The 24,210-nt window shown below is 43.0% G+C and overlaps 1 protein-coding gene across 4 annotated transcripts in view; it reads left to right on the top strand.

Moving 5' to 3' along the window:
- Nucleotides 1-24,210, top strand: part of tenm3 (teneurin transmembrane protein 3) — a 584,772-nt gene that overhangs the window by 341,813 nt on the left and 218,749 nt on the right. For all 4 annotated transcript variants that reach the window (XM_041186060.1, XM_041186059.1, XM_041186063.1 and 1 more), the window contains one exon: nucleotides 3,111-3,349. In XM_041186060.1, coding sequence (XP_041041994.1) covers nucleotides 3,111-3,349 — 239 coding nt within the window. The remainder of the gene's footprint in view (nucleotides 1-3,110; nucleotides 3,350-24,210) is intronic.

The following is a 24,210-nucleotide window of genomic DNA, read 5'->3' as shown; positions in this document are numbered from 1 at the left end:
CACTTGCTACCCTACATGGTAGCAAGATCTGCATTCTAACCAATACTGAATTCCCTAATGGGTGTATTAGTGACCATCTTATATTTATGGTGCCCAGTTTTGGATTCCCCACCAAGTGGAACCATCTTGCCTTTATTTACCCTGTCGAACACCTATCAGACTATTTCTCAACCTCCTCTTTTCTGGAGGAAAAAGCCCCAGTCTGTTCAGTCTTTCCTGATAGTTATAACCTTTCAGTTCTGGTATCTTTCTTGGAAATCTTTTTCTCATCTTCTCCCGTACTTCTTTATCTTTTTTAGTATAGTACGGTGTTCAGAACTGTGCACAGAGCGTGGTAAGCAGCTTCTGTTCCAGGAACAGGATACCAGAAAATAAACTCTGCACAAACATGAAGTCATGGAATTGAATCCCGTGTTCTGCACTTTTTCTGATTTCCATTCCAGTCTTTTGCTGCACTTTACATGCAGATGTAGAACGTTTTAGTGACAGACTCAATTATGACCTGATGAGATTATGTCCTTCACCATTTTATGGACTGCCCCATTTGAAATGCCTGACAGGACACTTCACCAGTTGACAGTAACCATTTAAAACGCTGAAGAGCACTCTGCACCTCAAGAAGCTGCTAGGTATCACCTAAAGAACCTCTTGTGTAATGAAAAAAACCCACACTCTCCCTTATCCCCTTGTTTCTGTCCTCTACTGGATTTTGTGACTCTCATTAGGCTGTGGTTCCAGTGACATTGGCAACCTTTGGTACCTTATTCAAATGACCATTCTATGGGGGCAAAACTCTACTTCCCTGGGGCGCAAGATACCTGTCAAACACCTGTCAGGTTATTTCTCAACCTTCTCTTTTCTGGAGAAAAGAGCCCCAGCCTGTTCAGTCTTTCCTGATAGTTATAACCGGTAGCATTTGACTGCCCATTTTACACTCCACCGGAATATCCATTCTGTTTACTTCGAGGGAGAGGAAAATTGGTCAGGGTGTCACCGACCCATTTTACATCGCTGCTGTAATTAAATATGTCCACATAGAGGTTTAGACCAAGGCAGTGAGCCCTGGCAGAATATTTGACTATGGGAAACACCACACCTGAGTTCAACCTCAATCTCACCCAAGATCCACACTTTCTAGCATGAGGTCACTGGATAGTGACTACAGGGCAGACAGACAGATTTTACTCCTATTTCCTAACCTGTATGCACTGAGAGGTTAATAGAAGTACTCCCACTGCTACCTGGCTCAGATATGTGCACATAGAAAGGACAGAGGATTGATCCGGAGGCATTTGTTCAATACTGCAGGCAGTTTATTTATCTACTAATGAGTGAGTCACCGTGTAGGTTAGCATCATCCAACACATTTTGCGACAAGAACTTTTTACACAGTTCACTCATTAAAGATTTCCTAGGCAAATATTGCAGCAGCTAAAGAACTGGCACTTGTCTCAGAAGTTTTACCCCTCAGTATATTTCTTTGTTAGCATTGCCCCACTGTCAAGTCTGTACCCATGTCATTTCTAATAAAATGTGCCACAAGTTGATACTGAAATTGTTTTAAATCCAGTGGGAGGATACCAGGAACATGTTTCCACTTGTGGGAGAGACCAAAACTGGGGGACACAGTTTAATAATAAGAAGTCTACCGTCTAAGATGGAGATGAGGAGCATTTTTTTTTCTCTCAGAGATTTGTTAATATGTGGAATTCTCTTCTCCAGGAAGTGGTGAAGGCTGGGTCATTGAATTTATTCAAGGCAGAGTTAAACAGATTTTTGATGGGCAAGGGAAACAAGGATTATGGGGGGCAGATGGCAAAGTGGAGTTGAGACCACAACCAGATCAGCCATGTTCTTATTGAATGAGCAGGCTTGAAGGGCTGAATGGCTCATTCCTGTTCCTATGTACTGGACATAGAGCCTTAAAAGTTAACTGTCATTGAATATACTGTTAAAGAACGGCCTATGAAATTGGACGGGACAGAGTGTAAAACAAAACAAGCTCTTGTATGTAAAGCAGATGCAAGATAGTAAACGAGAGCATATGTGGACCAGTGGATTAATATTGGGTTTTCAATCACCCTCCTAGCTTGAATCCTCTTACTACTGAAATGTCCTAACCCGGACAACCTTCAGCAAGTAACTCATTTTAAGAGGGTTGCAATGTACTCAACTGCTAAATGTCATTTAATATTGCTGAAAGATTCACTGTGAGAAGACCAACCCGACTCCCTCACCAAGCCTTCAGGAATTGCACTGCACTACCCTAGGCTGATGAAAGAGAAACTGGCATTACCTCTCAGCTGGCCTTGTATTTTAGACTGACTAAAAAGGCGCTTGTCTCAACTGGAAGCCCACCTGCAGGACAGGCATATCAGACTGGTGCTGAAAGTGTGTGGCCCTTTTCCTGAATCCTGTTGTAGATGACACTGGGCCCTTTTAAGTTGCACCTTCTTTTTGAGGTCAAACTGAGAAGTTTCACTCAGGCTGAACTTTTCTTTGCAGGTTAAGCCCTAAACATTTTGGAATGTCAGAATGCAATAGTTGTACATTGATTAAAATAAACAGACCAGTAATTCTTGCAAAATAAGTTTTTAAAAAATAATCAATTTCATCGGAGCACTGGTTTAACTTGTTCAATAAAATAAAGTCTGTCAGGATTTTTTTCAAAAACCCTTCACAATATGAACAATTAAACAATTAACACTATTGTTTGGAAGTAAAGTAAATTAAAGACTATTAATACAGCCAATGGTAATGTAGTATTGCTTTTCCCACCCTCCTTATTAAGCAAGAATACTTAATGTGTTTGGTAAACATTTCCTTTAAACTCAGCGTAGGAAGTGCCTTTGGAGTATTTCAGTCTGTAGAATCAATCACTTGGTTTTTGTGTGAACACTCCTATAAATCTGGAGTGAGCTATTTTTTCAATTCCATTTCCAAGTCCTTCAGCCATCTTAAGCTGCCTTGTTCACCCCGTGCGCTTCATGTTTGTATGTTCAACCCGACTGTGAGAAACCCAGGTGTTTGTGCGTTTTATCATCAAGCTCCGTGTTGAATGTTGTGTCACTCGCATTTCTTCACAATTCCTCTCCACTCTTTCTTTTCAGGCATTTTCTCTTCAAAACCGGAACAGGCACGACGCCGTTATTCAGCACAGCCTCGCCTGGTTACACCATGGCCTCGAGTGCCGTCTATTCACCGCCTCCACGCCCACTGCCTAGGAACACTCTTTCCAGAAGTGCTTTTAAGTTCAAGAAATCATCCAAGTACTGCAGTTGGAAGTGCACAGCCCTTTGTGCAATCGGTGTGTCAGTCATACTGGCAGTACTGCTGTCTTATTTCATAGGTAGGTGCTTAGCCACACATCATTACCTCGGTTGTGTTTTTCTATTGTCTCTGTAGGAAGCATGCATGATTTCTGAATGATTTATGGCGTTATTTATATCTAAAGGTCACTGTAATATTGGAGAAGTTGTTGCTGTGTTTTCAAAAGGTTTGACAGCAGCGACCTGATGGAAGCCTGTTCCCCTTTGGAGAGAGCATTCTCTGCTGCTACTTCGTTTTGATGGGTTGCCTCGTGAGCTTTGCTGATATTTGAAGATTTTTTAGTGCATGACCCAGTCATTTACTGAGTTGATGAATGTATATCAGCTCAGATCGAAAAGGCAAGAAAAAGTTATCTTTGGAAACAAAAAGGGTCCCAGTGTAGTTTGCCATTAGATTCTGGAACGAACCAGGTTTTCAATCTCCCTCTCTCGGTCTCTCAGAAGAATTTGGAATTTCACATCAAAACAAATTCAGGCTGCAGTACAAATCCCAAAGAGAATACAAAATAAATAAATCATGGACAGATCAAAATGTATTTATTGTTTCTATTGTTATATGTTTTTAAAGAAAATACCATTCGGAATGGAAATGATGGATATATACTTGCACTTCTAACCCTATCCGTGGCGTAACTATATGTATTTTATAAGGATAATACAGTTCTTCCTTTACAACTCAAGCAGCAAGCTAGCAACAATTGGCCTTCCTGCCTCTAACTAGGGTTCAGTAAAACAACTCAAGGTTCTTGCACCTGGTTGCTGGCCAATGGCATTTGTTCGTGTGCAGGCAGCCAATGGAGAACATAACAGGCTTAATTAATGATGTCCACAGATGCATGTCTTCCTATTACTTACTGTCCAACTTCACACATGCAAATGGCCGCTTGGGTGAGGCACCAGCTGGTTCCCGTGGATCTCAGTCCAGGATTAGTCAGCTTTTTCAGAAGAGAGGAACAGGTATTTGAGGAGAAATGTTTACTTATTTCTTTTCAAACTCCTGCAATATTCGCACTTTATATTCTAGCCTCACTCCCACCTCCCCTCCCATTTAAGAAGTCATATTCAATTCCAATTGATTAGTATGACCTGAATGCAATGCCTCAGGACACAGATTCCCAGATTTAGTTCACTTGCAAGATGTTGTTAAAGTGGAAGGTATCCCCAGAAACCCATGGCTAAAGCTGACAGCCTGCCAACCCGAATATGAAATAAAAACCCGTCAACATGTGAAATAGAAAAATCAGGTTTTTTCTATCACCACAAGCACAGCCCTGCTGCCCGGTGGAAGGAGACATTTTGTTAGTCAATACCATGTTTTTTGTTCTTCTTCCATGGGATGTGGGCATCGCTGGCTGGGCCAGCACTTATTGCCTATCCTTAATTGCCCGTGAGAAGTTGGCGGTGAGCTGCCGCCTTGAACTGCTGCAGTCCACGAGGTGTTAGGGAGGGAATTCCAGGGTTTTGACCCAGTGTCAGTGAAGGAACAGCGGTTTCTATGATGTTGTGATTTAGCTAACATTGTGAAACCAGCTTTGATCAAACAAGTTTGTGTAAAGAACTAAAGGAGCAACAAAAAATGAATTTTCATTTATTTAACATCGGAAAAATACTTCTAAAGCACAGTTGTTGTTATCCAGACAAACAGAGCTGAGATAAGTGACCAATTCAACCCCTTTTGCCGATTTGTTTTGAGGGATGAATGTTGGCTGGGGCATTGGCAGGTCTCCCCTGCATCAAATTATGCTCTAGGATTTTTTACATCCACTGAAAGCCTTGATTTCAATTTTCATATTTATGCTTGCTGATCTCTGCACCATTTATGTCGATGTTCACATTTCTAGAGATCTGGCATAAGCGATTTGAATACTTGGGTATAGCATTTTTAAGTGGGTACAATAGCTGCCCTAAGATCGCCAAAGAGTGGCAGACACTGCTTTCCATTGGTGAATACATTTTGCAGCTGGTCACAGTTCACTCGAGGCCATGGAATTCTCATCCATAGTAACAAATATGCGTTCTCACCAAGGTCCCATCACTCCCAAGCGCTGTGCAGTATCCTTCCCCATTTGTTTTTGCTGGTACTAACACTCCTAATCAAAGGTCAGAGGCCATGATGTAACACAAATGAAAACAAATGAATCCTGATCCCAGTGCTGAACTGTAAGCGAAAGCCCTGGCAGTTTTAAGACCCAAAGAATATGACCGACTCGGATCCCACTGAGAGACAAACTTTGCATTATAGAGGGCAGGTGACGGTGGAACTAATACAGGCCAGAAATTCCTCAGAGTTAAGGTAACTTCACTGCCGTAACTTGACAAGAAGCGTGGAGCATTCACCACACGTCTGAAAAAGTTATAGTGACAGAGTGGGAGCTGCCCCAAGGATACCCCAGCCCATGTGGTCTGCTCTCATTGGCACCTTTTCAGTGGTCACACATTCCTGTTATTTGCCAAAGTTTGAGCTAGATTTCACCTTTGGAATGCTTGCACTAAATAGAATAGAGTTAGAATAAAGTTCCATTATCTTGGTGGCTTTGATATTTTAAATTCTCTCTACCAGAGGCCTTGTATATCTGTCAAACCTGGGATCTTAATAGGTCTTTAATGATATGTGGTGCTGTCTAAATCCTCTCACTTCTAGACATCTAATATATTCTTTGAGATGGGTAGGGATCCAAACATTCTTGTCAACTTTATTGGACTTGCTCTTCAATGAGCCTCGATGCTTGGGAGTAGAGGTGACCCTTAAGTGACTCCGGATATTGAATTCCTCATTCCTCCTCTCAACAACAGCAGCAACACATTGACACCAATAACTGTACAGGTTTTGCTTTCCACTAGTTGAGTGGATTTTATATCCTTTCAATTTTATTTTGAAGTAATACTTATATTTACGGATATTTCAGGAAACTTTTTTTTACAAGTAAAGGAAGAATCGTGCATTCATACAGCATCTTTTGCATGCTTAGTCAGAAAAATACTTGTGGCATGCAGTTATGTTGCTCTGTTGGCTAATATCTGTGCAAAGCAAGATCCCATGAACAGTAATGAGTTGTGACCAGCTAATCTGTTCTGATGGATAATAAATGTTTGGTAGGGTACCATCCCTACTTTTAAAATAGTGACATAGAGTGGAATTTAACCCCATCCCCACCCAGGAACGAGCTATCAGGTTGGGGGGGTGTGCATAAAATTGTGTACCATTGTAGTAGTGCTGTGCTCGTTGCCTACTCACCTCCATGGTGTTGCACAGGCCACATGACAAGGATGCTCGGCCTTATTGCGGGCTGGGGTTCTCTTTTGATTGGGCACTCTGCAGGTTCACCCCCGTCATAACTCCCCATCTCCTTGTGTTCCGCACTCTACCCTCCTAAACTTGATCCTCCAAACCCTTGATGGGGCCTGCCAGATTGGCCTTGGCAAAACCCGCCCCTCCTTCTAATTTGGCTCCATGGCTCCTCAGCACTGGAGATGGCCTGTCTCCCAAGCAGTGCCCACCAATCCCAGTGGCGTTGCTAGCACAAGAGAACTGCCAGCCATTTGATTGTATGGCACCTCCCAGTTGGGGACAGAAGTCCCACCCTAAGCCAATTAACAGCCTAGTGGAGGCGGGCTCACCCCTGACTTTTAAGCTGGGGGGAGCGGGGCCACCACTTCTGGATAAAATCCAGCCCATGGAATCTTTTATATGCACCTGCCAATTGGGCCACAGTTTAACCTCCCATCCCAATCTTCCAACAGTGCAGCACACAGGTCCGTATTGCTGGAATGAACCTTGAACATATGACTCCAAGGTAATAGTGCTGCCGCTGATTCAAGTTGGCACTTATATATATAGTGAGAGAAGTTAATTTGAATTTGAAAATAAACACTTTGTTGCCAAGCAAAATAATAATGTTGCTGGAGCTCAGCGCAAGCCTCATTGTTTGTGGTGAAGTAGTTTGTGGTGTGCAATCGAGCCCAGTGGCTCGTGTCCCTACTGAGAGGCATCAGGAGTTGGTGTGTTATATTTATAGTAAAATGCCTCCCTGCGCCTGGTCTGTTTGAGCAGTACAGCCGAAAGGCTGAAATGGGCACTCATTAACTATGGGTCTCAATTCCGTCGCCTGCTGTTTTTAGACATATTTGGGTAACGTCATGTCGCCAATGCAGTGGTTTACTTCCTCTGTGTGTGATGTAGGTTTGGTAAAATGTTATCAGGGTCACAGGCAGCTTCAGTTGCAATTTCTGTTGAGGTAGGACAGAATTAAACAGAATGAAGCCCTAATATTGAACAGCTGACAAGTATCTTCCCTTGACCATAGTAGACCAGCTGCAATACAGTGGTGAACTGCTTCTTTAGGACAGGGCACCAGATTCAGCATTTGTTCAGTGACCAGTTTCCCTCACATAGATGTAGAAATTGTTGAATAGCATTGCTAGGACATATCTTATATACGGGGAAATTAGTTGCCTGTTGGAATAATTTCTTCAAGATATTCTGTGCGCCCAGTGCCCACTGGGGTTAATTTTGTACTGTTTCCTAGTTAACTTAGAACTTAGTTAAGCAAGTTTAGTCAATGTTGGTAAAACAAAATGCTCAGCAACAAAGCTCAATTGTTCAAAGGGTTAATACCGCAAAGAAAAGTTAGCACTTACAATCCTGCTGCAGGCCCCATAAGGAAACCTCATCCTTCCTCTGCCTCCCCACTGCCCCTCAGTCCCCACCTACCCCCATCATAATCCCCCTCACCACTGAACTGAATGCCAGGACCCTTTCTTTGGCCGCAGCCTACTGCCAACCTAAATTCCCACTCCTTCATGCCGGCTAGGCTGTGATCCCAGCTGGGTTTGGTCAGGTGCATAAGCCTGAGTGTTTAACTGAGGCTAGGGAGACAAATCTCTTGTAATGTTAGAGGATTCATATTTTGTAACGGTGCCAAGGAACTGCAGTACTGACGGGATGACAGAAAAAGTGATGCTGATTTGAATGCACACCACTGGCTCTGGGCCAGCTCCCCTTGGTGTTTGTGCTCCCCTCTCTTCAGAAGGCATGTGTTCCATTGGAACGTGATCAAAAGAATTCATAACACAGGTTTAACACCTCGAAATCACTTTGTGTGTGATCTTGCTAAAATCCTCCTCCTACTCCCAGAGTGCTTCTGTTTCACCCTGAGGTTTCTTTAATGTTACACTTGGAGTTTAGACTTCCTACAATGCAGTTGTTCTCTTTGTCTCACCTCTTCCCCACTCCCCCTGCCAACCCCCACCCTTCCAACCACACCCCATGCTTTGGGATGGTTCCAAAGTAATCAGATGTTCTCTAGTACCAAAGTGGAATGTGCAAAACCTAGACATTGTATGTTGAAGGGTAAGGTTGATAGTAGTGGGGGGTGAGGAACGTCTAATATTACCACTTGTTTGAGTTTAGACCAGAAGTTCAGAAAATTTCCAGAAGGTAACTCGAGGAAGAAAGTCTAGTGTTTTGAATATAAATCCACACCTATTTCTCTGTCTCAGGATGTGATGGCATTTATTATTATTGGTTATGAATGTTTTTCGATATGTTTTATAAGCAATAACAGAAAAAGAAGAGTTCAAGCCGCAAACCGGCCCCTCCTTTTATTATGCTCCACCTCAGATCCAGGTTTAGACTTGGCAAAAGGTGGCTTCTTTAGCGGCATCACTGTCAACCACAATGCTATCCTTAACTTTTACCCACAAATTCATTGCTTCCAGTGTACAGATAAAACAAAGCACATGCATTTATGTAGTGCCTTTCCCAGCCTTAGGGTGTCCCAAAGTGCTTTACAACAGTGACGTACGTTTGAAGTGTAGTCACAATTGTAATGCGGGAAATGGGGCAGCCAGTTCCCACGCAGCAAGATCCCACAGAGAACAAATTATTCATGGCCAGATGATGGGTTTAATGATGTTTGATGAGGCATAAATATTGGCCAGGACATGAGAAAGAGCTCCCCTGCTTTTACAAACATATAAAACAGGAGCAGAAGTAAGCTATTGGGATCCTCGAACCTGTTCTGCCATTCAATAAGATCATGGCTGATCTGGTTGTGTTTTGAGTTCTACATTCCCATCTACCCTGATACCCTTTGATTCCCTTGCCTAACAAGAATCTATCTACCTGTGCCTTAAAAGTATTCAGTGTTCCTGCCTCTACTGCCTTCTGAGGCAGAGAGTTCCAAACTGCACAACCCTCTGAGAGGAAAATACCTTTCCTCATCTCTGTCGGTAAGAGCGACCCCTAGTTCTGGACTCACCCACAAGACGAAACATCCTTTCCATGTCCACCTTGTCAAGACCATTCAGGATCTTATATACTTCAATCAAGTCATCCCTCAATATTCTAAACTCCAGTGGAAACAAGCCCAACCAGTCCAACCTATCCTCATAACACAACTCATTCCAGGTATCAATCTAGTAGACCTCCTCTAACCTGCCTTCAACGCATTTATATCCTTCCTTAAATAAGAAAAACAAAATTGCTCATAGTATTCGAGATGCAATCTCACCAATGCCCTGTATAACTGAAGCATAGCTTCCTTACTTTCATGTTCAATCCTGCTCATAATAAAGGGTTAGTCTTAATTACATGCTGTACCCATATACTAACATTTTGTGCCTCATGCAGAAGAACACCTAGGCCTGAAATTTTCATTTGTCAGGCCTGGAAGCAGATGGGAAATGGACCTCCAGCCGCGATCGGCCCCTGACTGTGATTTCACGCTGGCTGGTTAATTAACGGCCAGCCAGTGTGAAATGTGCGCTGAGAAATGCTCAATGCTGCCGGGGTGGGGGGGGCGAGAAGAGGGCAGGTGCCCACCTAACTGGGGGGTGTGGGTGAATGCTTCCAGTGAGCTCCCTGAAGGCAAACAGCTGCTCCAGGAAGCTGCAGATCTCCACAGATTAAAGGAAATGAAAAACCTGCTGCAAAATATGCTCATGCAGCACAATCAAGTGCCTGAAAGCATACCTCACAAAAAAAAACAGTCCCCAGATATCTCTTTTTATTTTATTTCCCAGTGGAGATTTCATCCTGCCCTGGATTGAAGTTTGAGCAAAAATGTGAATGTCGCCTGGAAGATTGACCCATCCGCCAACCTTAAATGTGGATGGGCCATGTAAAATCACTTAATTGCACCGTTAATGGGCTTAATTGCCTGCTTAACTGTCGGTGGGCATGCTTCCAGCTGCCGCATGTGCCCCCCGAGCGAAATATCACGAGTGTGCGATGATGTTGGAATGCTCGCCAGCGTCATCGCACACTATTTCACGTCTGTTTGGGTTGTGTGCTTGTACGCCCACGGGACATAAAATTCTGGCCTTAGATCCCTCTGCACCTCGGAATTCCGCTGTTGTCTCCATTTAAATAATACTCTACTTTTTCATTCTTCCTGCCAAAGTGAACAACTTCACATTTTTCCACATTATACTCCATCTGCCAGATTTTTTTCCCACTCACTCAACTTATCTATATCCATCTGCAAGGCTGAGTGAGTGGGCAAAGATCTGGCAAATGGAGTTTAATGTGGGAAAATGTGAAGTTGTTCACTTTAGCAGGACAAGTAAAAAAGCAGAGTATTACTCAAATGGAGAACGGCTGCATTACTCTGAGGTGCAGAGGGATCTAGGTGTTCTAGTACATGAGTCACAAAAAGTTAGTAAGCAGGTACAGCAAGTAATTTAGAAGGCTAATGGAATGCTATCCTTTATTACGCAAGGAGTTGAACATAAAAGTAAAGATGTTATGCTTCAGTTATACAGGGCTTTGGTGAGACTGCATCTAGAATACTGTGTGCAGTTTTGGTCTCCTTATTTAGGGAAGAATGTAAACGTATTGGAGGTGGTTCAGAGAAGGTTTGCTAGATTGATACCTGGAATAAGTGGGTTGTCTTATGAGGAAAAGTTAGACAGACTGGACTTGTTTCCACTGGAGTTTAGAAGAGTGAGGGGTGACTTTATTGAAGTATACAAGATCCTAAATGGCCTTGACAAGGTGGATATTGAAAGGATGTTTCAGAACTAGGGAGCACTGTTTTAAAATTAGGGGTGTCAATTTTACAACAGAGATGAGGAGAAATGTTTCCTCTCAAGGGTTGTGCGACTTTGGAACTCTCTGTCTCTGAAGGTGGCAGAGATGTAGGGGGATCACTGCATACTTTTAAGGAGAAGGTAGATAGATCCTTGTTAGGCAAAGCATTCAAAGGGTAACCGGGGTAGATGAGAATGTGGAATTTGAAACTCAAGCGGATCAGCCATTATCTTATCGAATGACAGAGCAGGCTTGAGGGGCCGAATGGTCTATGCCTGTTCCTATTTCTTGTTTCTTTATTACTTCTTCAGAAATTCCATCCTACCGATCTTTGTGCCATCTGCAAATTTAGCTATCATGCCTTCATTGATATAAATTATAAAAAGTTGAGGCCCCAGCAGAGACCCCAGCTGGACTCCACTCATCACATCCTGCCAATCAGACCAAGACCCATTTATGCATGTTCTCTGTTTTCTACCAGCCAACCAATCTTCTAACCAGGCTAGTATGCTATCTCCTACACTATGAGCTTTTATTTTCCGCAGTAACTTTTGATGTGGCACCTTATCAGAATACAGAATATCTACCAGCTCTCCTGTAACCACTGCACATGTTACTCCTTCAAAGAACTCTGATAAATTGGTTATAACATGATTTCCCTTTTGTAAAGCTGTGCTAACTCTTCCTGATTACCTTGAGCTTTTCTAAGTGCCCAGCTATAACCTCTTTAATAATTGACCCTAACGTCTTCTCCATGACAGACATCAAGCTAACTAGCCTATTGTTTCCTGTTTTCTGCCTTCCCTCCCTTCTTGAATAGAGGGGTCATATTTGCTACTTTCTAGTCTGATGGAACCTTTCCAAATTCTAGGGAATTTTGGAAAATTAACACCAATGCATCCACTACCTCATTAGCCGCCACTTTAAGACCCTAGGATAAAGTCCATCTGAACCCAGACACCTGTCAGCCCGCAGCTCCATCAGTCTGCTCAGTGCTGCTTTCCTAGTGATTGTAATTTCACCGGGTTCCTCTCTGCCCTCCACCTCTTGATTTACAGTTATTTCTGGAATGTTTTTCGTATCCTCTATAGTGAAGACAGAAGCAAAATTTTTTTTGAAATAGTGCCACAGGATATTTTACGTTCACCTGAGTGGGCAGACAAGGCCCCAGTTTCAGTGTGGTCCAAAAGACAGCATCTCTGACAGCGCATCGCGTTCTCAGTATTAAAATATGAGCCTAAATAATGTGCTCATGTCTCTTTGAGTAGGACTCAAACACACACTGTTCTGAATCAGAGGTGGGAGTGCTACCACTGAGCACCTAATTGGAGTGGGAAGTGTTACAATCCCCATAGAGACCAATAACTTTTTAAAAAGAAGTTCAAACTTCCAGTTGCTTCGATCCGGTTAGGGACCAATAACTTATGCTGTAAAGTAGATGAAATTTGAAATTTCAATTGCTTACGAGGAGAATAAAGCCGCAAGATTCCATGGTTTCCAACCAACAGAAGAAATTTTATTGTACAAGACTCAGCACTATCTCTCTTATACTCTAACATACAGAATTTTCAAGCAAACTGTGGTGTGGTCAAACTGTGCATTACATAGCAAACATGACCAAAGCAGATCCCGCGAACTTTCTCAGCAACCCACCGCCAGTGATCACTGTCAGTCACAAAATTCTTTGAAACTCTGAAATAAAAACAGAAAGTGCTGGATAAACTCAGCAGGTCTGACAACATATGTGGAGAGAGAAAAAGAGTTAGCATGTTGAGTCTAATATGACTCTTCTTTGGAGTCATATTGGACTCGAAAAATTAACTCTGTTTCTCTCACCACAGATACTGCCAGACCTGCTGAAGCTTTCCAGCACACTCTGTTTTTATTTTAGAGTTTCAGCATCTGCCGCGTTTTGCTTTAATTTTAGTCTTTAAACTCTGCCTTCCTCACAAGATATTTCAGCTCTTCTCATTCAAAGAGCTGGTCTGAGCCCCACCCGAAAGCAGTTCAACTCCAACCGAGTTCCACGGGTTTAATCCTCACCAAAAGAGACACTGTTCCAGATCCCTCTCAGATCATCTTCCAGATCCAGCTTTCTTCTTTTTCAGCTGAGTCGACCTACTTCTGAGGCTGTGTCCCACTGTGTTGGCCAGGATACAAGATCCAGCATCGCGTGGTCCCGGCTCCTCAGCTACATTGCTGCCAGCAACTGCTCTCCATGTAGCAGACAACTGCACTTAGGTTTCACTAAAGCTGGCACTGCCCCGGGGCTTCTCTGAGCCCCAGCTCGTCAGCAGCATGGAGTTATCAACTGCTCCTGGGCTTTCCTCAGCCCCAGATCCCCATGGGCTTCTCTGAGCCCCAGCTGCACAGAGCTAGTGACCTTCAGCACCTCTTCAGCTCCTGACCAGTCTTGCCATGGGGGGCTCCTTTTTCATGCTTCATTCCAATCCCGTGGTCATTGTTTCATGCCGCAGCCCCACACAGGCACACTGCCCAATCCCGGCAGCTGTCAACAGAATGCCTGTCTCCCTGCTGTGCTCTGTGCTTGCGTTGGAACTCCCGGGCACGTCGAGAGTTGTAGCCTTCAGCCTCTACCAGAAAACCCACAGAAAATCCAACAACAGGTTTCCTCATGCAGTCAATAGCTGAAAGAATGACATGTCAAGATTTCACACTTGCTATGACAATATTCTAAAAGCACTGTTAACTAAACACTATCTCTGTAGGCGACATATGCTTTGAACCACAGAACAGGGGCTCAATATGGCAAAGTCCTAAGAGGAGTATAAAAAGTGCAGGGGAGAACTTAAAAAAGAAATTAGGAAAGCTAAAAGAGTGCATGAGAAATTATTGGTGGGTAGAAGGTTTTTTTTTAAGAAATATATAAATATAAAGAACAACAGAATAACTAGGGAAAGAGTAGGGCCAATTAGGGACCATAGAGGTAATCTGTGTGTCGACCCGGAAGACATGGGTACAGTCCTCAATGAATACTTTGCGCCAGTCTTCATAATGGAAAAGGACGATGCAGGTATAGACATCAGGGTGGAGGAATGTGAAATATTAGAAGAAATTAACATAGAGAGAGGAGGTACTGGCGCGTTAAGTGGCCTTAAAAATGCATAAATCCACAGGCCCAGGTGAGATGTATCCAAGGCTGTTGAGAGAGGCAAGGGAAGAGATGATATCAGGGGCTCTGGCAGGAAATTTCAAATCCCCTCTGTCCACAGGTGAGGTGCCAGAGGACTGGAGGACTGCTAATGTTGTCCCATTATTAAAAAAGGGGGGAAAAGATAGATCAGGAAATTACAGGTCAGTCGGTCTAACCTGGGTGGTGGGGAAGTTACTTGAAAGAATTCTGAGGGACAGAATATATCTGCACTTGGAGAGACACAGATTAATCAAGGATAGTCAGCATGGATTTGTTAAGGCAAGGTCATGTTTGACAAATTTGATCGAATTTTTTGAGGAGGTAGCCAGTATTGTTGATGAGGGTAAGGTAAGGCATTTGATGTGCTATACATAGACTTTAGTAAGACTTTTGATAAGGTTCCTAATGGCGGACTGGCCAAGGAAGTAAGAGCCCATGGGATCCAAGGCAAAGTGGCACATTCTATCCCAAATTGGCTGAGAGGCAGAAAACAGAAGGTGATGGTAGAGGGATTTTTCTGTGACTGGAAGTCTGTTTCCAGTGGGGTTCCACAGGACTTGGTGCTGGGGCCCTTGCTGTTTGTGGTGTACAAAAATGATTTGGACTTAAATGCAGGGGCTAAGATGAAGAAGTTTGCGGATGACACAAAAATTGGAAGGGTGGTAAGTAGTGAGGAGGATAGCCGTAAACTGCAGGAGGATATCAATGGATTGGTCAGGTGGGCAGAGCAGTGGCAAATGGAATTCAACCTGGAAAAGTGAGAGCTAATGCACTTGGGTAGGGCAAACAAAACAAGGGGTTACACTATGATTGGTAGGACCCAGGAAATTACTGAAGATCAGAGAGACCTTGGCGTGCATATCCACAGATCCCTGATGGTAGGTAGCAGGACAGGTAGAAGATAAGGTGGTTAAGAAGGCATATGTAATACTTCCCTTTATTAGCCAAGGCATAGAATACAAGAGCAGGGAGGTTATGTTGGAATTATATAAAACACTGGTTAGGCTACAACTGGAGTACCATGTGTAGTTATTGTCACCACGTTACAGGAAGGATGTGATTGCACTGGAGAGGATGCAGAGGAGATTTATCAGAATGCTGTCTGGGCTGGAGGGTCAGAGCTATGAGGAAAGATTGGACAGTCTGAGGTGGTTTTCCTTGGATCAGTGAAGATTGAGAGGGGAGCTGATAGAGTTGTACAAGATTATGAGAGGCATAGGTAGAGTGGACAGGAAGGCACTTTTCCCATTAATAGAGGGATTGATAACCAGGGGGCTTAGACTTAAGGTAAGAGGTAGAAGGCCAAGAGGGGAGTTGAGGAGAAATTTTTTTCACCAGAGGGTGATGGGAGTCTGGATCCAACTGCCTGAAAGGGTGGTTGAGTCAGAAACTCTTGTAACATTTAAGAAGTACTTAGATATTCACTTGCATTGCCATAGCCTCCCGAGCTGTGGACCAAGTGCTGGAAAATGGGCTTAGTGTAGTCAGATCTTTTTTGACTGGCGCAGACACAATGGGCCAAATGGCCTCCTCCTATGCTGTAAATGTCTGAGTCTTACAGAATAGCCCCTGCTTCTTATTTTTAACACAACCAAAAAAATACACTTCATAAGTATACTTTACACTGTCCTTCACTAGACATTCAGTTTACCAGAACCAATCCAAAGTGATTATTAGCTCCTGCAAGTTTATTCCCGTTTTTTCCTTGTCTCAGCCTGGTAACTTGCAATCTTAGAACTGCCATTCACAGTAAATTTTATTTTCCCAGAGACCCTCCCTTGAGCCCAAACTAAGCAACAGTTCTAGCCTTGTTTTAACTCCCCATGATTTGATCATTTTTACTCGAACGCAAGCTCCCACCAACATTACTGTGTGGCAAAACCATTTTTTCTAGCTGCTCCCTCTCTCCTGAATCCAGGCAGACTCAAAAACACTGTGTGTGATATATAATGATATTCTTGGAAAGCCTTTAACCTGATATTTACAATGGTTTCCTCTGCATCCTTCCCCTTAGCAATGTGTATCTAGATAGAAATGCAAATTAGCTATCTTTGAGAGCCCAATTCTCTTTCATCTAGGAATTAAATGAGAACTTGAAAGCACAACTATTTACAACCCACCATTCTCAACACTTTTCTGGGACTTTGGAGACTCACCATCTCCACCATTAACAGACTTGCTGCTGCCATTGTCTCCAAGGATAAATGTGTTGCATCATCTTCCCAGTAAAACAAGCTAAGCCTTCCTTTGATCTCTAAGAATCAAACCACCCAGGTTTACTATCAGGTAGACTACAAAACAGGGCACATGACCCTCTTTCAACTTACCCAAAACTTAAAGATAGAGCCCCAAAACATCATAATCTTCCAAATCTCATAACTGTAACAGAAACTTTGTTAATTCCTTTCCCAACCCACATATAGACCAAGGTCATTAAAGCCTTTTGTAGCAGCCCTAACTTCTAACTCAAACCAGCCATGTCTGATCTGTGTTCTACCCTCAGTGGGTTAGGTTATTACAACCAGCCAAAGCATTGGGTAAGCCGTGCTGGACTTGTTAACAAAAAGTGCCCAGAGAGACCACAACTCAGCTGATAAGTCAGATTCATTTTGGGGAACTGTTTTTGCACACTGCTTGCAACAACTTGCAAAATAATCTCCAAACTGAAGCAGCAAATTGCAACTGAGGTGGTCTAGCTCAATCCCTAAAGGAACCGGAATGCAAATGGGTCATTGGAACACAGCATTAAATCTTTCACTGTGCTCACAATTGTAATCTTGAGAGTGGTACAGGGGGTGCAGTTTAACATTTGGCAGTGACAGCGTGCCAATAATCCGCAATCTGCACTATCCATTATCTCCACAGTAGTGTACCCAACTGATCATTTTTCTTTCACTAAATGGACCTGTTCACTTTACTGCTCTACCAACCGCAACCTGCAGTTACCTCACAGATCTCCAGTGCCTCATTTGCTGGCATTTATGCCATGTTTGACATTTGCGAAATGGTTTGGCATTATCATAAAAACATTGTTTTGTTACCCAGGAACTGACCCAGCTGAACCTGCCTCTAACAAGTGAGTGCCAGACATCAAACCAATTATTATTTTTAAGGAAATGCTGTCACGCGTCAGGAGTATTTTGAAAATGTTGCCGTGCTGTGTCTACCTTGACATCTTCAGCTGCATTGGCATCTCAGTCTTTGATTACACTACGCAGCAAAGTAAATCATACGTGTCATTATTCAGTCAATTCTTTTGCCTCTCTGACCTCCATCCACCCACCCAAAGAGGCAACCCATGGTGGCTGTAATGTGCCACCCTCCATGTGAACCTTAGCTGCAGTGCTTCATCGAACATTTCCATGAGGTTCCAGTGACTGGAACACTGGGTAATGTATTTCTGGCATTGTTGTTGTTTCTTAATGCTATAGGCTGTAGATTTTAAAACTGAAAGGCACAAGGAAATCCAGAGGAAGCACTTGTGCTAAGTGTCCTGAGAACTCAGTGCTCCGTCATATTTGACATTGAATTGCTGGTATCATTTTTTTTCACAGTAATTTAAAAGACTGCATTTTTGGAGCGGCAGCAGTTAATTTTTTGCAAAGCAGACATTGTCCGGGAATTTCCATGGAGCTGTGCTGCAGTACTGCGGAAGTGACTGAAAGTTCTGGAGGTGTGGCAGTGATTAGTTATGACAGCAGAACAGTTTCAAGGAAATTCACAACCATGGTCATCAACTTTATTCTTGATTTTAAAGCCCTTGATTTGAGCTTGTAATCCCTCCCAATTTCCATTGACTTCAAAATCAGGAGGGCTGTAAACTAGGTTTACTGTTTGCTACTACTCCTTATACACAGTCACACCAAGTGAACATCCATCCCTTTGTGTGTAGGTAGGCCAAGTGGATTTTAGAAGACAGGTGCCAACAGCAACTTATATTTATATAGCCCCATGAGTGTAATAAAACATTCCAAGGAGCTTCACGGGAGCATTATAAATCACTGAGCCACATAAGGTGATATTTGGGCAGATGGCCAAAAGCTGGGTCAAAGAGGTAGGTCCTGAGGAGTGGCTTAAAGGAAGGAAAAGAGAATCTGAGAACTGTAGGAAGGTAAGTTCAGATCTTAAGGCCTTAGGCAGCTGAAGGCACAGCCACCAATGGTGGAGCAATAAAAATCAGGATACCAATGAGGCCAGAATCAGAGGAGCACAGGTACCTGGGAGGGTTTGTGGGGCTGGAGGAGATTGCAGGAGATTAGGGAAGGACTAGCTCATGGAAGAATTTGAAGACAAAGATGAAAATTTTGAATTCAAGTTGGTGCTTGACCTGGAGCCAATGTACATCAGCAGGGGTTATAGAGGAATGGAACTTGTTGCAAGGGCACTGGTCAGATGTGGTACAAGCGGGCAGTTGAGTAGCATGGATATCAGTGCAATATGCTGGAAGTTAGCAGATCATCCAGCAGACCTCTTTATAGGAGAGTTCCAAAACAATGGGCCAACTGTCTCCCACCTGCTGTTCCTGTTCATCTGGTGATTCTGAGACTTGGAAGTATAGCATTATCATGTGTGTGTGTGTCAATGTGAAACAATCTTAGCTGTGCTTTGATGCAAAAAGTAGCAGTATACCTTGGTTGTCAGGTTCTGATTTCACATTCAACTGCAGTAAATAAGCTACTATAAGATCCTCTCCACTACAATGGCTCATATCACTTCTATTTTACGCTGAGTGTAGTATAACCGCAATCCAATGTAAGCTTGCATTTCAAATGTTGGACCCATCCTTGCCCAGAAGCTTGCAAATATTCTTCAAGTCAGGAAAAACTACACAATTCCTCCTCGAGAGAGCAATGGAGGCAGTCATTGAATAATTTTAAGGCTGTGTTAGATAGATTCTCGATTGACAAGAGAGCCAAAGGGTATAGGGAACAGAAAGGAAAGTGGCACTGAGGCCACAATCAGATCAGCCACGGTCTTATAAAATGGCGTAGCAGGCACGAGGGGCAGAATAGCCTACTCCTGCTCCTATTTCATATGTTTGTATGTTCTCTTGCCAATACTACCTTACAACTACCTTACACTTCAAAAGTTCTTCATTGGCTGTGAGTGCTTTGGGACAACTTGAGATCGTGAAAGATGTTATGTATGCAAGTCCTTTATTTCTCCTTATTTTACTTTCACAATGAGCTGTTAGGAGACCGCAGCACCGAGTGCACTTCATTGCATCTCAGTACCTGTGAGACTCCAATCAACGTGGAGTATGACTGCAGTCTGCTATTTGTGCATTGCAAACATCAGGTACATTGCCGCTGCCAGTCTTCCTTGGCCTGCCTAATACAGGGCACGTACAGATGCAACAATCATTGCTGCTTAGTGGCAATGTGATGGAGCCTCTTTTACTATACTTGGGGTAAATTACTCTGTGCTCGTTCCAATTTTTACCAAAACTTATTCCTGATATCTCTTCACCTATGCGAACCTTGTTTGTTTGAGTGCCCAGAGAAAAAGCTACAGAGGTTTGTTCCTGTGTTCTAACCTCAGTCAGGGAGTGATGAGTTCACGAACTAACAACAGCAGATATGTATAGCTATATTAAAGCCACTTTCAGCTGCAGGGTTGCAGATTCAAAATCTCAAGCCTTGTGGCAGCTGTGAAGAGACCGTTCTCTTCCCAGCGGTAAGGGCAGTGTTTGGAAATAGAGACAGTTTAAGTAAGTTATATTTGTATTCGTGGGTGTTAGGAATGAGTTTTAGCTGTAATTTTGATTTGTATTACTGTATTTGTGTGTTAAGAGAAGGTCAAGTTGAGTTTTAGTTTCGCTTGACAAGGCGCCTGGTTTTACAACTCTAAGGGGAGAATTTTCCCCCCGTTGGGTTGAGTGGGGGGTTAGTTATGCAGGGGTGGGCGAGGACAGGGGCAGGTGTGGACCCGATGGGAGCCCCCGATTGGGTCCATGCCGCCATTTTATGCCCAGCACCCTGTGCGGGTGAGGGGGTTCCCTGAATCGGGGCCTGTGCTCTTTCGCACATGCATGTGAAAGAGCACAGAAATCTCCCTGAGGCACAGAGCTGCCTCAGGGAGATTAGTTTAAGTTCCCAAAACTTTAATAAAGAAAAGAAAAAGGACATGTCAATGAACATTAATGAAAAATTTTTTTAAATTTATAAACCCTTCATGAAATCTCATCCCGCCCGTGGATGAGGTTCCGTGAAAAATGCGAAAGCCACCTGGGCTCTTCACCTGCCGCCAACCTTAAGGTTGGTCAGGCAACTCCATTAATTACTTTAATCATTTGTTAAATGGCCTTAATAAGCCTTTGAAAGTTCTGCACAGTCGACTCGGCTGCAGGCTTGCCAAACTAAAAATCCAGATGACGTGCGGTGATGTCTGAATGCCCGCCCGACGTCACCACGCATCATTTTATGCCTTGGCAAGTGGGCCCCGCTCCTGCTCGCCAAGCCGAAGATTCAGGCCTAAAAGAAGTTAAGCAAACACAAGAGTAGAAAAAACTGTGTTGTTGCCAAGCAACAGGTGTCAAGAGGGGCAGGCCCCCGCCCAACACACACACAACACACACACACACACACACACACACACACACACACACACACACAGAAAAGCTAAAGAAACAGCAATTTTGAGTTCAGTTTGAAGACAGTTGCCAGGCAGAAGCAGCCTAGAAGGCTCAGATAGTCAGTCCCCAGCTAAAGTTGGTTAAAAGTAGCTACCAGAGAGAGACTGGAGCAAAAGGGACAGGTAACAAGTCCCAAGCTAAAGAAGCAAGTCCCCAAATCTGGAGGAGCTGGACAGGATAAAGCCCCAAAAAGACCTTCTAGTCAAAGGAAGGACAGGAACCTGGAAAAGGTCCTGTTAAGTGAAGTTAAAAGTGAGGAGCAGAGAAAGGCTCCAAGCTTCAAGCTTCAAGCTTTCCCAAGAGGCTTGGGAAAAGCCAGTAGGTCCAAAGAGACAACTGAAGGTTTGTAACTTTTGCTATGGGCATGTGAAGCTGTGGTGTACTGTTCAGAGCTGAGGCAGTGAGAGAGAGTTCATGGAGGAAAGCTTGAATGCTTGTGGTGACCCAGGGGAGAGGAACATCGGAAGGAGAGTTCGAAACCCTGGAAGTGAACCCTTGTGGAAGGCATCCGGGAGAAATCATCGGTTTGGGAGAAGATCCTAAGGCAAGTTCTTGGAGCGTAGAGCTTGGAAACTCTCATGTGAAAGACGGAGTGTAGTGAGACCAGTTGGCTTATGGTGTGACAAGCGTCTGGGGGGAGTTGATAAGAGATCCATAGCATCTGGTTAAGGTGACATCTGTGGCTTGGTTTCAGAGTATGGTGTGTCTGACCACAGGGTGCCTAGTGGTTTACATGGACTGTGCACTTACTGCAGACATTAGTGTATAAGATAACTTTTGTAGCTTGTGTTATCCTTACAAATCTGTATATATCTGTAAAGGTAAAGCTGTGGGTGAAGGAGTATTGTAATATAGTTAATCTTTACTTGTTTAATAAATTTTTTATTCTTTTGTTAAAAGTTCATTAGCTGATTCTGGTGACCCTGTTCAGTAGCCACTCTCCACATATCTAAGCAAAGAAATTAAAAGTTAGGATCTATCAAGCTGGGTTCCACTCTGTGATCAGGCTTGTCCAATGGTAACATCAGCTGGGATCATAACAGAAGTGACGCTTGATTGTGAGCTGCCCCATGGCAATATTTATGCAAGGAAAAGGATCCGTGAATATCTTACGAGGAAGTGCAGCGTCCATTCAGCCCGTGTTGAAGCCTGTAATATAAATATTCTTGCCTGGAATAAGAAAGCAAGCAACAAAGAGCTTAAATTTGGGGTGGTTCAGGGATGGGGGGAGTTGGAGGGAATGAAAGTGAAAAAAAATTAAAAATGAAACAGCTGGCAAGCACAAAGTCACTCCACTGTGAAAACTCTTGGCTGCTTCTTGCTCAGAATAGTTTTTTGAACCTTGCCACTTGTTATGGGCAGCAGAGCTTGAGAATGATGATGATTAACTGAAGTGGGTAACTGAATGCCCATGATACTCCTGGGACACTATAAGCTTGGTAAATGCTCAAGCCTTCGGTTAAGAGAGCTTTTTCCCTTGCAAGCTAAGTGATTTTTCTGTTATTCCTGACTGCACTAAGTGATAATGCAGCATTAATAACAATTATCATGACAGAACTGACAGCTCTTAATCTCCATTTTTTACCTCTTATTCTCTTGGCTTGATTAAAGATTTCCAGTGTTTCTCCGAGTTCAAATTTCCTCAGGGTGCAGTAAGAGTAAGGTAAAGATTTATAAATTTAAAAAAACCCCTGAAATCTCTTGTGCCACATTTTTTGAAGACAGTACATCCAAGGCAGGCCCAGAATGCACTGCAAGCAGCAAAGAAGCTCCTTTATTTGTAGCTCAAACTCAGTTGGTTAGCACGAGAGCCCTATTATTGGAAACAGCACAACATGCAATAATAGTTTGAAAACTTACTCTACAATTCACTTGCTATCAGTCAGGAAGCATATGAACTCAGCAGGAGGTTTGAGATAAAGGCTAATTTATGGAGAATTATGCATGCATAATCACACAGAAACCCCAGAAGGGGTGAACATGACTATGCATCTTCCCTTCTGTGTGCTTCATCTTCATTTCTTGTTTTGATTATAGTATTCCGAGTATTTTGAAAGCCTTGCTTCCTGCTTTGCTCAAAGCTTTATAAGCCACACGTTGTGCTTTGTGTGAAATCCTGTCAGATTTAATACAGGACATGAAAGTAAACCTGTAACTGTATGTTAGCTATTCATGAGTTCCAAATATGCACACAGACTATTGCACAACAAAAAAAGGAAGAAATCAGCAGCCTAGTGTGTCATTTAGCATTAAATTAATTTGACCCTTTTGTGCTTGATATTAAATCTTTTCATCAGGTGAAGCGTTTATCTGTCATCAACATGCAAATAACTTGGCTGAAGATCACTTGGCGATGAGGCATTTGGTGTTTTTGCTCTGTCTGTGCATTGCCTGTTTTTTTCCAGACACTGGGATGTGATAGATTCATTTATTCTTTTTCACTCTCCCCAAGATCTTTATATATATATATATATAATATATATGGAAAAAGAGAAATATAATGAGGGTTTTTTTTTGTCTTTGCTGCAGCATAGACATTCTATAATTGGCTTTTTTGTGCTTAGGAAAAGGTGGCTGATGTTTGCCTTTCAGAGAACAAGCGGAAAAACACTATCCTCAAAAGTATGCTTAGATATCATGGTCTTTACACAAGTGGAGATCAGCACCTGGTTGCTCAGAAGGGCATTTGAGCTCACAACGCATTTCTGAAACATCTAACTGCTGTCATGGGAAGGAACTGATAATCTAGTAGAATCAGATCAAATGGGCTGCAGGCTTGCTTCATCTGAACCAGCCTTGTGATTTTGCAAATGATTTAATAATAGCGCAATGGCAATATGAACCATTGTGAAATCAAGGCCTTTTCATTATTGGTTAACCAATATTTGCTGCCTTATGCCAAATACATTTCTTCCCATTCCAATGCAGTCAATTATTCTTTATTACTTCAATAAAGTTCCACGCTGGTCAAAGTAAGTCATGCTTAAAAAGGAGAAGGATGCAATTTCAGAGTTTGCTATGAGTTTGATTGCTTCTAATTCTATTTCCAATGGTCAGTGTG

Source organism: Carcharodon carcharias, chromosome 4 (assembly GCF_017639515.1).
Source record: "Carcharodon carcharias isolate sCarCar2 chromosome 4, sCarCar2.pri, whole genome shotgun sequence".
Classification (NCBI taxonomy): Eukaryota; Metazoa; Chordata; class Chondrichthyes; order Lamniformes; family Lamnidae; genus Carcharodon; species Carcharodon carcharias.
The sequence above is the reverse complement of the archived record's forward strand: the minus strand, read 5'-3'. Positions and strand labels throughout refer to the sequence as shown.